Source organism: Cottoperca gobio, chromosome 6 (genome assembly GCF_900634415.1).
Source record: "Cottoperca gobio chromosome 6, fCotGob3.1, whole genome shotgun sequence".
In the NCBI taxonomy this organism is placed as follows: Eukaryota; Metazoa; Chordata; class Actinopteri; order Perciformes; family Bovichtidae; genus Cottoperca; species Cottoperca gobio.
The window spans coordinates 246577-260007 of NC_041360.1; the positions used below are offsets into that span (position 1 = coordinate 246577).

At 39.2% G+C, this 13431-nt stretch overlaps 1 protein-coding gene across 7 annotated transcripts in view; it reads left to right on the plus strand.

The window, feature by feature from the left end:
* ppfibp2b (PPFIA binding protein 2b) overlaps positions 1–13431 on the plus strand; it is a 101032-nt gene that overhangs the window by 35889 nt on the left and 51712 nt on the right. For 4 of the 7 annotated variants that reach the window (XM_029434449.1, XM_029434452.1, XM_029434451.1 and 1 more), the window contains 2 exons: positions 9857–9943; positions 12204–12317. In XM_029434449.1, coding sequence (XP_029290309.1) covers positions 9857–9943; positions 12204–12317 — 201 coding nt within the window. Of the gene's footprint in view, positions 1–2659; positions 2773–5534; positions 6191–6639; positions 6752–9856; positions 9944–12203; positions 12318–13431 lie in introns of those variants that run through there. The other 3 variants (XM_029434454.1, XM_029434455.1, XM_029434453.1) reach the window with 3 other exon arrangements.

The window sequence follows — 13431 nt, forward strand, 5'->3', positions numbered from 1 at the left end:
CTATTAGTCTAGAAAGAAAGGGAGAACGAGGCAACCAATTTGTAAAAGAAAACAAGAGCATTTAATTCATATACAAAGAAAAAGCTCCCCAACCAATACACAAAGGGAAAACTGAAAACAACTTTCCTAATGGAAAGCGACACACCAGAGATGGTAAAACAAAGTATCTCCACAAATTCACAATTCGGCTACACAGCTCCTTAATCTTAGGGAGTCAGTTAGGAACACAGTCGCGGACCAACACCAAGCTCAGCAACCAAGCAGGAGGAGAAGAGAGAGTGGTATTGCCCCTCTCCCAGCCTCTTGTGTAGGCACTGATTTTGGATTGCCGGTACCTGAGGGAGCTGCACCTGGGGAGAGTGTAAGCAGAGGGGGGAGAGAGAGACACACCCACACACCACAGCACGCAACACACACCACAACACATAACAATCACAAAAATCTTGCTTTCATTTTTCTACACCTCTAGGCGAACATTAAATGGTCACATTCAGCTTTATTCTTCTGTATTTTTTGGATATGTGTTTATTTAAATCTGTTGCACACCAGGCCTGTATCACTTGAGACATTTAATCAAACAAATCAATCAGTGGATTCAGATGGGGTCAGCTGAAGGGTCAGAGGGAGAGGAGAGGAATTTAGCTCCTGTGCTACAGAACAGCTGTGGCAGGAGGTTGGCATGTCTTTGTGAGGATGAACTCAGGGCTCATTTGGTCTCTGTCCCAGTGTTACACCAGCAACTTCATCTATACGTCTTTCTTTCTTTCTTTCTTTCTTTCTTCCTCTGTCTGTCTGTCTGTCTGTCTGTCTGTCTGTCTCTCTTGAGAAGTAAAGTGGCGAGTACACAATTAAATAGAATAAAATACAGTAACAATAGTGTAAGTACAGTGTAAGTAAGTTGTTTATAAAAAATTGTAACAGTGAATATTGCACATGAGTGGTAATTGCACACAGTGGTGGAATAGTGTGTTCTTGGTGTGGTGGTCTACCAGGGGCCGTGGTGATTGTACAGCCTGACCGCTGCAGGGAGAAAGGACCTACGGTATCTCTCTGAGACACTGCGGGTGAAGCAGCCTGTCACTGATGGCGCTGCACAGTGCGGACAAAGTGTCCTGGAGGGGGCCTGCAGCTCTGCTCAGCTCTACAGTGCGTTTTAGCCTGGATTACGTTGGTTTTTGACGTATCACAAATACATTTCTAATATACAATGTATGGAAATCTGCGTAGAGAAAACATTGGAGTGGAGGCTTTTCACCCACGTGACCGGTGCTTGTTTCCCATGTAAAACCAAAAGTCACTGTTTTAATTAAGTTTCAGCATTTAAATAACGTAACAAACATGCTTATTTTAAGCCAAACAATGATCTTATTTATAAACATAACCAAGTAGTTTTGTTGCCTTTTTGTTTTATTTGCTTTCAAATTACAACGTTAACCACGTGTTTAAAACTGTGACTGTAATCCAGTAACAAATTAGTTTCCCCTCAAAACTTAATTAATAATGCAGTTCAGTTGCTTGGTGATAGAAAGCCACATGTTTGTGTGGTTAGTTTGCTTCATTCTGATAATAATTTACTTCGCCTCATCTAAGTGATGTCACCAGATCTGGCAACGTGAGGTTTTGTTTCAGTTTCATCTGTTGTGGTGGATATTAAGACAATATTGTTTTTTCCTTTCCCGTTTTTGCCATTTATCTATACTACCTTTATTTATTGCTGTGCATAAATGCTTAAAGGTGAGTGTGTTGATATTTCTAATTGCAAATAAGATAGTAGTGTGATTATTTGGTAACCTTTGCACATTATACACTATACCAGGGGTGTCAAACTCATTTTAGTTCAGGGGCCACATACAGCACAATCTGATCTCAAGTGGGCCGGACCAGTAAGATCACAGCATAATAACCTGTAAATAACGACAACTCCAAATTCTTCCCTTCGTTTTAGTGCAAAAAAGTACATTCTGAAAATGTTCAAACGTAATCTTTTTACAAAACATTATGAACAACCTGAAATTTCTTAACAAGAAAAGGAGCAATTTCAACAATAGTATTAGTTTATCATTTACACATGTGTGTTACAATTTACAGATCACAGTGTATCTACAGAGGCTTTTACTTTATGATCAAAACTACTAATTTTTACACTTTGCAACGTCATCCCGTGGGCCGGATGTTTTACACCCCTGCACTATACTATCAAAATACACACATATTGTACAAAGACTAATTGATTCTAATATGTCAACGTCACCATGTTTTCATTGCCATCCTCATCATTACTATGACAATACTCCATTTGCAACTACAGTTGTTAAAAGTGTTTTCAAAGCAAGGGAAGGAAACAAAGGAGAGGTTTGGGACGGGTGCCATTAAGTTTTCCTTAGAGGCACTATTACAACTCGACTATGATAACTTCCTGCACTGAGCTACCTCCCTAACACCCTCTGTCTGTCAACTGTTCTCTGTTTATCTCTCTCTCTCTCTCTGTCTCTCTCTCTCCCTCTCTCTCTGTCTCTCTCCCGCTCTCTCTCTCCCCTATCTCTCTCCCTCTCTCTCTGTCTCTCTCTCTATGTCTCTCTCCCTCTCCCTCTCTGTCTGTCTCTCTCTCTCCTTCACTCTTTTTTTCACTGCATACTGACTTTCCCCTCCCATTGCTACTCTGCGTGTTTGAAAGCCTCCCTCGACTTTCTGGCACGAGTCTGTTTGTAAATGAGCTAGTGTAGGAGTCAGGTGCTCAAGGCTCTGAGGATTGTAATGCTCAGGAATGTTAAGGTAAGGTTAAACTTTTGTTCTACTTTTGCAAATCACAAACAAATGTTTTGAATGTCTCTTCTGTCTCCTGTGTTTTCTGCTAAATCCACTGACATATACCTGTCATATTCATTTGAATGAGATTGTTTGTTGCTGTTGTCCTGCAGAGGCTGCTGTTTTCTGCTTAGAAAGCAGAGTGTCACACACTGACTGAGACTGAATAGTTAAAGTGGATCTTGGATCCTGTTCAGCAGCTTTTTGAGCTCCTGCATTGCTTCAACAGCTGATGTCTCTCATGTTGCACACTACAAACCTGAATTTAGAGAGATAAATTGTGACAACAGGGACGAGTGAACTTATGTCTCTCTAAGTTCAGTTTTGTTGTGCTGTTGTGATATATATGCAGCGTAACATGATGAAGTTGTCTTTATTGATCTATGCATTTACCTTATTTTATCATATAGAGCAGAGAGGCTCAGTTGATTAGCCATTAGCCATCTTCAGTGCCTGCGCTGTTTCCCTTGAAGCAATATTTCAGCAAAATGCCCCCGTAATCTCCTAAAGGGATTTATTCAGTATCTTTACAATACATATTCCCCCTGATGTTATGTCCCCACATGCAGTTCCTCTTGTGTTTCCTGCTGCACACTTGTTGACACTTGTTCACCACAGTTTACGCTCCCAGAAATACCTAGAAGGTAAAGAGAAAATTGGAAGAAAGTTCAACATCAGCTGCTGGTTAAACACAAAGTTGAGTCTAAGAAGGAAATATTATTACTTTAAGTGTTTGCTACAGTATTTCTGTTGCAAATTGGGTTTTTATATCCAGTTATGTTAAACTATGGTTAGGTTTAGGTGGTAGTAAGGTTAGGGGAAGAACATGATTACAGTCAATAGCACTGTAGGGGTTACAGTTAGCAGAATTTAATTGAAAAAATAATTGTGTGGCCACAATCCTTTGTAAACACATTCCAAAAGGACTATTTCTTCATTTTAAAGAAGGTCCTGTGAAAACTGCTGATGTGGCCTGTGAGTTTCAATATCAGATTAAAAACCTGACAGATTATCAAGACAACTAATTGGCTAATTGGTTGGCTGCTCACCTTCCTGCTTCTCCCTGCTGACCTACAGCAATACGATCAAAGACACTTGGTTTCTGCAATTAGTCTGCACCCTGTGGGCTTCTGTCCAGGGGATATTCAATGGTGAAACATACACAGACTCACAGATACACACACACAAACACAGGAAACATCTTAAGTGGATGAAGTTGTCCTATCCTGTGACTGCTGCTCATGACTTCTTACCCAGAGACAGTAGATGATGTTCACTAATCAAAAGGAATGTATGTGTTTTCTTATTGGAGACAGAAAACAACAAGATTGTTCAGCATCTTTATTCGTAAACCAGCAAGTTGACATGTTTTTTTTCGGAGCAGCAAAGACTTTCACAAAGCCTTGTCTACAGTTACCCATTTATTTACACATGTAGCAGAGACACATCTAAAATGTCATTTATTTGGAATTACCTAACAAATGTAAGTCCAATATTCGCTAACTCATGAATGAACTAGCTGGCTCTTAACAGCTAAATGTTCCACTTTTATTACTTGCTACTCACTAACTGTGTCTGTATGCTGTTTGGAGCTGGGCAGGTAGTGTACAGTGGGTTCAATCACATTGGATCACTGAAAGGACTTGAATTGAAGTTAACTAAGTCAGCAGTTATTCACAATATTACTAAAGGATTTATGGCAATATACCAGAAAGCACAAAAAGTCCTATTTTTCAGACACAATATCCAAAAAAGAATCATAACCGTTGTTTAAGGCAATCAGCTGTTATCAGGGGACCATCCGGTACAGATCTTGAACATTGTAATGATTGGACACAGAAATTACCTGCTCATTCTATTGGAAAGATTTCACCCAAACCACAGAATCATCCCACCTTCACCAAAATTGTCTTTCCCTTACCCAGTTTTAAACTATTAACATGTCAGCATTAGGCAAATTAATCTCCTAATCTGTCTATATTTGTTTTGTTTGTATCTGATTTTTTACTTTGATAAGAAACACTTTATCACTTTATATAAATAAAATGTATGTGTTATTATATATATATGATAGTTATAACTACTATGTAATTTGACACATCAACAATAATAATTTTTATAGTCCTTCATACTGCAAAACTGCCACACTGCTTTGTACAGTATGTACTTTACTACATTAGGTATATGTGAATGTGTTCTACACAGTCAATGCAGTTGTAAGCAGGTACAATCCAGTGTGCTCATGAATGTTGGACGTGTGTGTGTGTGTGTGTGTGTGTGTGTGTGTGTGAGTTGTGTGTGTGTGTGTGTGTGTGTGTGTGTGTAAATGAAACTGTCATTCAGACAAATGGCTGACATTGTTATGTGAACGGTTTGGTAAAGAACACAGGAAATGGAAACCTGAGCTAATGAGTTTAAACATGAAGATGATTAGACATAGAAAAACAGACTGATGGTGAGAGGTGACGAGAGATAGAGGAAGAGGCAGATTGTGTTTCGAAGTCTCCCAGCTCTGTGACTAGCATAATTAAAAGAGAGTACAAGCAAGAGGGAATGATCAGGCATGGTCTGGGTTTGTGCTGACATTACAGCCTGTTGCTGCTTTGTTTGCGCGTCTGACATCAGATGCTGCTGGTTTAGTGTGCGTGTGCGTGTGCGTGTGCGTGTGCGTGTGCGTGTGCGTGAGTGAGTGAGAGAGGGAGACAGAGGGGGAGGGGGGGGTGGGAGAACATGGGCCAAGACTCAACAAACAGATGACAGAGAAAGAACATAAATGGCAAACCCTCCCACCACCCTCGTCCTTTCAAGGCTTGCCCATTTGGCTGTGAGACGGTCGTCAGCAGAGAAAAAGAAGAAGAAAAACAACGGGAGAGAGTAGGAGAAAGAGATAAAAGACCGGAGGTAAAGGAGGAGAATAGAAGAAAAAACATGCAACAATTCCAACCAGAAGAGAGAAAGAGAGGAGGGTGTAAAGGAGGGAGTGAGTGTCTGATGAAAGGAGAGATAAGTGGGAAAGTGAGGGAACATAAAGTGTGGAGAAAGTAGGGAAAGAGTGAAGTATTGTAAGAGGAGGGGACAAATCGGGGGAATTGTCCCCACTTAGAAGGGGGAGATTGTAAATCGCCCTCCTCCACAGCCGTGAACATTGCAGTCACACACACACACACAGTCACACACAATTACATGACATTGCTCACATGCAACAGGAGTCTTCTAACTCTAGAATCCACACATACTTTCCCCCGTCTGTGGGCAGTGCTTACACATCCTCATACACACAGTCTGATAGAGTTGGACACAAACACAGAGGAAACAGGCAGGGCAATGGGCTGGCAGCATGGAGACTCCCATTGACTTCTACAGGCACTTCTCCTGGCTCAAAAAGGTGAGCGCTGACGTTTCATTTGACTTTTGAATCTTTAATTTCTTTTTGTCCCTTTATATGTCTCCACTCTATCACATTCCTTTCGATTGATGCCTTGAAGGAGATACCAGTAGTTTCTTTGGAAAAGTGAGACAGACAACAGACATTTTAACTTGTTAACTTGTGTGTGTGTGTGTGTGTGTGTGTGTGTGTGTGTGTGTGTGTGTGTGTGTGTGTGTGTGTGTGTGTGTGTGTGTGTGTGTGTGTTATCAGATTAGCATTATCTATCAGCTGACTGTTGTTCACAAAGTAGTGTCTGATACTGCTGGATTCAATCAGAGAGAGACTTTGCCATGTGGTGTTAGGACATGAGGTTTCAGGAATAAGAGTCCAGTGTTTGGGCTGGGTTTAGTGTTGTCTTGTCACTTTTGGTACCAGGACCTTTTACTCCATGTAATTTTCCACTGCAGATAGAACCTCATGAATGTAGGCGGCTGATCGTCATAACACCAGCGCGTGAAACGGCAGTGACTTCATCTTCAACGTGACATGCTGAAAAAATTGCTTTGCTATTTACAAATGGTGGGTTTGTGTGCATATAGACTGTCAAATTTGGCATTTTGGATGTTGCTATCTTGGTTTCTGGCCGTCGGCCATCTTGTTTTTTTAAAACCATAAGTGACACAAAAGGGAACTGAACCTGAAAAAGACATTTTTAAGTTTTTATTAAGTGGAAACACACTGAAAGGGTTAAAGTTGTGAGATGAAAACACGGAGAGCACCCACCCCCGACATCAGTGTGGTAGCCCCGGCCCACTCGAGATCAAATTGGGCTGTAAGTGGCGCCTGAACTGAAATGAGTTCAACACCCCTGGGTTAGAGGGTTTAGTAAAAGTAAGTAAAGTAAAAGCAGCTCCAAGTACTGTATATTTCCAGTTTAAGAGACTGATATATGGAGCTTTTTAATGAATCATTAAAAGTAGGTGCTGTCCTGGATGTTGTCATGCATTCTTAGACACTGGGATCATATGTATGTCATAAAGAGTCCCACCCACTCCACTGGCAAGAGCTATCTATTGTAATAACTCTGAAGACTGCACAGCTTTCATGAGACACACAAATCTCTTCATGCAGATGGCTTCATTTACGATAAATTGTTACTATAGAGTTGTATACCTTTAACTACTGTCACCTCTCTTACACTCAACCTTTAATATTTGCTCTGCACAGTGTACTTGTTGGATAAGAAATGAGGTACATGTTGCAAAACTTTGATTGTATTTCCATGGGTCTTGGAAAAATGCCCACAAATTGGATTTTGTGAAGAACTTTTCAATGCCCCCAAATCCTTGTTCTCTCTCTCTGTCCTTCCTTCCATACCCACACAATCCACCAGCCGATGATAGATAGATAGAAACGGATTGGCCTGGTTTCCTTTATCAGCCCCTTCAAGTGCTGTGTCACCTCCCTGAAATGGCTCAGCTTCTCTGCAGTCTGATTGGACTCTCTGTGATTACAGGACATTTTAAAATACTTCCTGACTACTCCCACTGGAGTGACCGAAACACAAGTCATACTGTTACAGTAATGCAAACCTACATTTTAGGAGTAACACACTATCTTTTCACACTGCCATGTTTGCCATACCGTCAGTGACAGATAATCCAAACACCCGCTTTCTTGTCTCTCTGTTTAGTTTACACTATGTTAAAACAGTTTAATGTGTGCATATGGTCGGTATCAGGTGGTCTGGTTTGTATGCAATCTTCGCATCGTTGTGCTATGCATTCTTTCTTTTAAATGTAATATATTCATGAAAATGTTACCAGGGTGCTCACCATTGCACTCCTTATTTTTAGTTAGCAATGTTGGTCTTGTACTTATTACAGATTTTTTTACAATTTCTACAGTAGGTTGGTGGCAACAGATAAGAGTTTTAGCTAAAAGCCTAAAATGCAGACGTTTACATTCCCCTTCTCAGAACTGGGTCATTGTCATGATAGCAGGAAAGGAGCTTTGCAGGCAATTACATCTACACTGAGCACATATTTTACTTTCCATCTTTTCCTCAAGTGTTCAACTATTTTAGGCAGTGTGTTTTGGGCATAGTTTAGACAGGCGTGGGGTGGACTGTAGACACAAATGAATTTAACACATTAACACTTAACTATTACTATACAAATACTATAAACAAGTAATGGTTACGGTGATTGGTAGCAGCCATTTCACACCATCTTTGGTGTTATTAATTACTAGTATTTCTTAAAATCTTTATCCCCCATACAACCTGTAAATACAACACTGCCATATCAAGTTGGATGGCTAACTTGTTAGCAAACAAATGATACATTAATTACAGTTTGATGCGATAGCATTTAAGCTGCAAAGACGGAACTTTCTTAAAGCAAATAGCCAGCTACTCGTGTCTAGTTTGGGAGAACTACAATATTAAGTGTGCAGCTTGGTTAAAGTATTTTAACGTCAAAAGATATTTGTAATCAATCTTGATAAATGTAGTTCTAATAAAACCGAGGAGTTGGCATATGTTATGTGAAGGGACTGATGAGCTTTTCCTCGGCTCTGAACCTGAGAGAAGCAGAAACATTTCTCTTATCAGGTCCAGGCTTCATAGCTGGATAATAAGGTTTTGCTCTCTCGTATCACCCAGCAGCAGCAGCAGGCGAGGAGTCGAAGAGTCAGCAACCCTGGACACAGACACTGAAAGACAGGATAATCTGACTCTTTAGAGAGAAATGGAAACTACTGACTACATCATTTCAAATAGTTCTGCTTGATTTTCATTTTTATTTCCTGAGTTGTGGAACACATAATTACCCATAACATTAATAGCTAGGGCCTCCAAACCATGCTAAAGAGCTTCTGACCAACAGAAAGATCCCTTTCACAGTGTTTGCGTGGATACATATTACACAGCATTTCTATTTCTAGACAGCGCATGACACAGCTTTCTCTCCTACTTGGCTGTGTGGCTACTAATACATGTTTTGTTAGCCTCAAAGTGGTAAGAGATGGCAATGAAATGGTCCTGGGAAAATCATAACACAAGCTTCAGAATATTTTTTGTCATTTATCGCTTTACTAATTCTGGATGAATGGGAGCCAGATTAGTCAGATGATCTTTCATATCTCTTCATCATGTGCATTTAGAAAAAATTGTATTTCAACAACAACAGCAGCTCCTTGTGCACAGACCAATCCTGTATGTGAAGCCGGCATCAGTGAATCAACATACAATTAATGCATGGCATAAATCTATAGTACTCTCACTCTTATACTTGACTCTTACACAATATACATGATCATTACCTGGAAATCTGTGCTAAAATCTGTTTAACAGTCACAGGTCCCTATAAAAAGTATTCACTCCCCGTGTAAGCTTTCATGTTTTAAACGTGTAATGCCTGGCCACAAGCTGCGAAGAAATAGGGGGCAACATTTCACCTGACCTTTCTCAGTGGGTCTAATAATTCATCCAAACCGAAAATTAACATTTTTATCTGGTTGCTTTGTTGTAATAACAGTGAAAACGTTCATTTTGATATGTCTTTTGCTCATAATAACCCAAACTAGATTTGGATTTGCTCTATATTATTGTGGAGGTTTTATTTTATTCAATAACCTTTTTTATTATGTATTGGTTCACTCTAAAACTTTGTCTTTATGCAGGTGAACCTGTGTTCTCCAGCCAACAATGAAACCTACCAAGAACGACTGCTCCGCCTAGAAGAGGACAAGGAGTCTCTGGTGCTACAGGTCAGAACTGTGTGTGCGTGTGTGTGCGTGTGCGTGTGCGTGTGTGCGCGTGTTCTGAGACTGAGACTTCTGAGAAGTCCCTGTTTCGATTCCAGCCAGGAATGTGTGTTGCATGTCATCCCCTTGCTCTCTTTCCACGTTTGCTGTCAGTCTCTACTGCCAAACACATCTTTCTGCATTAGCAATAGATTCAGTGGGACTTTTTTCGTCCTCCTTTTGCTATTATATTTTATAAGAAAACCATAGAATTGTAATTCTAGTTTAGTTGTGTTTATTTTGAGTGAATGAGCCAGGGATTTGTCTGGAGTGATTGGTGCCACACTGGAAGAACATCTTAGTTATCTTAGTACTTTAGTTATTTCATAACAAACATGCCCAGGCATTAAACCGTCTGAGCATGTGTTTACTGACAACGTTTAACATCAGCGCTATCGTAGTAAAGCAGAAGATTATATCTCTCTGCATTATTTGATGTCAACAGGCTCTCACTGTTCTTAGATCACTTTAATAGCTGCTTCAAACAGCTCTGATCTTCACAAGCTGTCTGTAAATTGCTCCCACTTAAATCACAGTTCTCAAACTGCTCCTCAGGCTCTCATCTGTGTGGATGTGGACGTTTGTTCTGTACTCAGGCTAAGGTTTTGTGAGTGGATCTTTATGAAATGTTAAGTTAAAGGTATCATATTGTAAAAAGTGAGATTTCCATGTCTCTAAATTCAGGTCAAGGTGCTATTAGAAATACTGTGAAGTATCTAAGCACTCAATCCACAGAAAAATGCTCAGGGCCCGTATTCAGAAACTGTGCCTTTAAACAAGTCATCAGGACTTCTGTAAGCTTGTGATGTCACAACTATACATATATAGATAGAAAGTGCAGCCACCGTCATGCAGAGACACCATGTATATATAAAGAAAACTGGATACAGCATTGTAGGCGGGATCCCGTTCATTCTTAAGAAAGTTGCTCATCGTCGCATGAAGACAACATGATATATTAAGGCAGACAGTTTGAGAAAAATAAAGTTTATGTTGAACATGCAAACATCTTCTAGTAGAAACCCAAAATACAAGTATGAAAATGAGGATAATATGTCTCCTTTAAAGTGCACCACCCACCTCGTTGACTGGTTTATAAAGTTGTCATAAAGTCCATACCTCATTTCTCACCACCACCACTCACTCACACACCTACTTGTTACACATTGTGCGTCTTGGACCAGCTGTGATTGGCTGACATAAGATGACTGGGGCTTTCCTGAAACAGGATTTAACTGGCTGTTGACGCTTTACGCGCTTCAAGGTTCTTTGCTTTACTTTCTCTTCACCTGCCTCTCCTTCAGGACTGTTTATGTGAGGTGTTGTCTTGCTTCAGTGTGTCTGTATAGCATATACACACTCTGTGTTTAGTAACCAACTTCCCCGCAGCACAGTAGGGACATTACACCTCCATTTGTGTGTGTCGATCAGCAAGGAGCACAGAAGAGGTAAGAGAGTCTTTCTCTTCAATGTTAGGAGTTTATACAGTCAGATCAAAGTCATGCCTCATCTTTTAATTGCTTTGTGGTACTACACCCTTAAATAATGGTATATAGTTGATAGATTGTACATTACATTCATCAGGTAATGGTCAAATACATTTTTTAGGCGCATAACACACACACGATCTTAAATGTCACTCATTCAATACGTGTTCATTCATTTACTTACTTGTTTTTGTTTACTTCGTCATTGTTAGAAAAAGCACAGGCTGCCAGATCATTCACACATCTCTTTTACAACACATCCTTGTTGTTGTTGTAATCTGGATTTTGATACATGTTAAGCCAGAAGCTTTGCACAAGATTCTTTATTGCCAGTGTGCTGTAAGACAGGATGTGGCTGCAGGGGTAAAAATCAGAAGAAGCTGAAGTGACAGAGAATTAGTTCCTGTCAGAGGGACTCGGCATAGTTTTGGAAAACAGGAGCATTGTAGTGTGTGTGATGTTTGGCAGGAGATGAGTGTGTTGTCAGGGAGATTGTAGTAAATGTGCAATGAATTCCTGAGTGACAGACTGCTGAGTAAATGTTGTTTTGAAGTTGAGCTACACCAGGACGAATGTGTGTTTGTGAGTGGAGTGAAGGAAAAAAAAGAGACATGGTGATGTGGGTATGACGTTAAAGTACATCTGCAACAACCTCAGTGTGTGTTTTTTGTGACAGTTCAATTGTGCTCTGTTTCTAAATATGTGTCCTAATACAGAATGAATGTGTCACCCATTAGGTAAGCGTTCTGACCGACCAGGTGGAGGCCCAGGGAGAGAAGATCAGAGACCTAGAAAGTTCTCTGGAGGAACACCGGCAAAAACTGGCCTCCACAGAGGTGATGCTGCAACAGGTAATGCATGCATACACCACAAACACACACACACACACACATGCAAACACGCACATGTATTATCTGTGACAAAGACGCCATTGAACAAGGCTGTAAACTGTTTTGACTTAGACAAAAAATGTGTCCTTTTTAATCAAACGTGTGAGAGATAATTCACGGGTTTATCCGCGGCAGTGGCACACTTCATGTTCTTTGATTAAAGGTGCCCTGACAAGAATTACTCACCTAAACACATTGTGTGTACCATTGAGATTTAATAGACATGTTGAATGCATTTCCTTTCTCACAAAACATTCGTAAAGCCGATTAAAATATATATATATATATATATATACATACATATATATATGTATATATATATATATGTGTATATATATATATATATATATATATGTGTATATATATATATATACAATGCAAGTTTCAGAATGAAAATATATATATATATATATATATATATATATATATATATATATATATACATATATATGTATATATATATATATATATATATATATGTATATACAGTATATCTCAAAAGTGAGTACACCCTTTAGATTTTTGCAAATATTCTGTTATATCCTTTCAGGGGATAACATTATCCTACTGAAGAAGATTCCAGAAGCAACCTGTGCAGCTCTGGTGAATTCCATGCCCAGGAGGGTTAAAGCAGTGCTAGATAACAATGGTGGTCACACAAAATATTGACACTTTGGGCACAATTTAGACATGTTCACTATGGGGTGTACTCACTTTTGTTGCCAGCTGTTTAGACATTAACAGCTGTGTACTGAGTAATTTTCAAAGGACAATAAATCTATACTGTTATTCAAGCAGCACACTGACTACTTTAAGTTATATCAAAGTTTCAGTAGGATAATGTTATCCCCTGAAAGGATATAACAGAATATTTGCAAAAATCTAAAGGGTGTACTCACTTTTGAGATATACTGTATATATATATATATATATATATATATATATATATATATATATATATAGTATGTATGTATATATATATATATATATATATATGTATTTATGTATATATATATATATATATATATATATATATATATATATATATATATATATATATATATGTATATATATA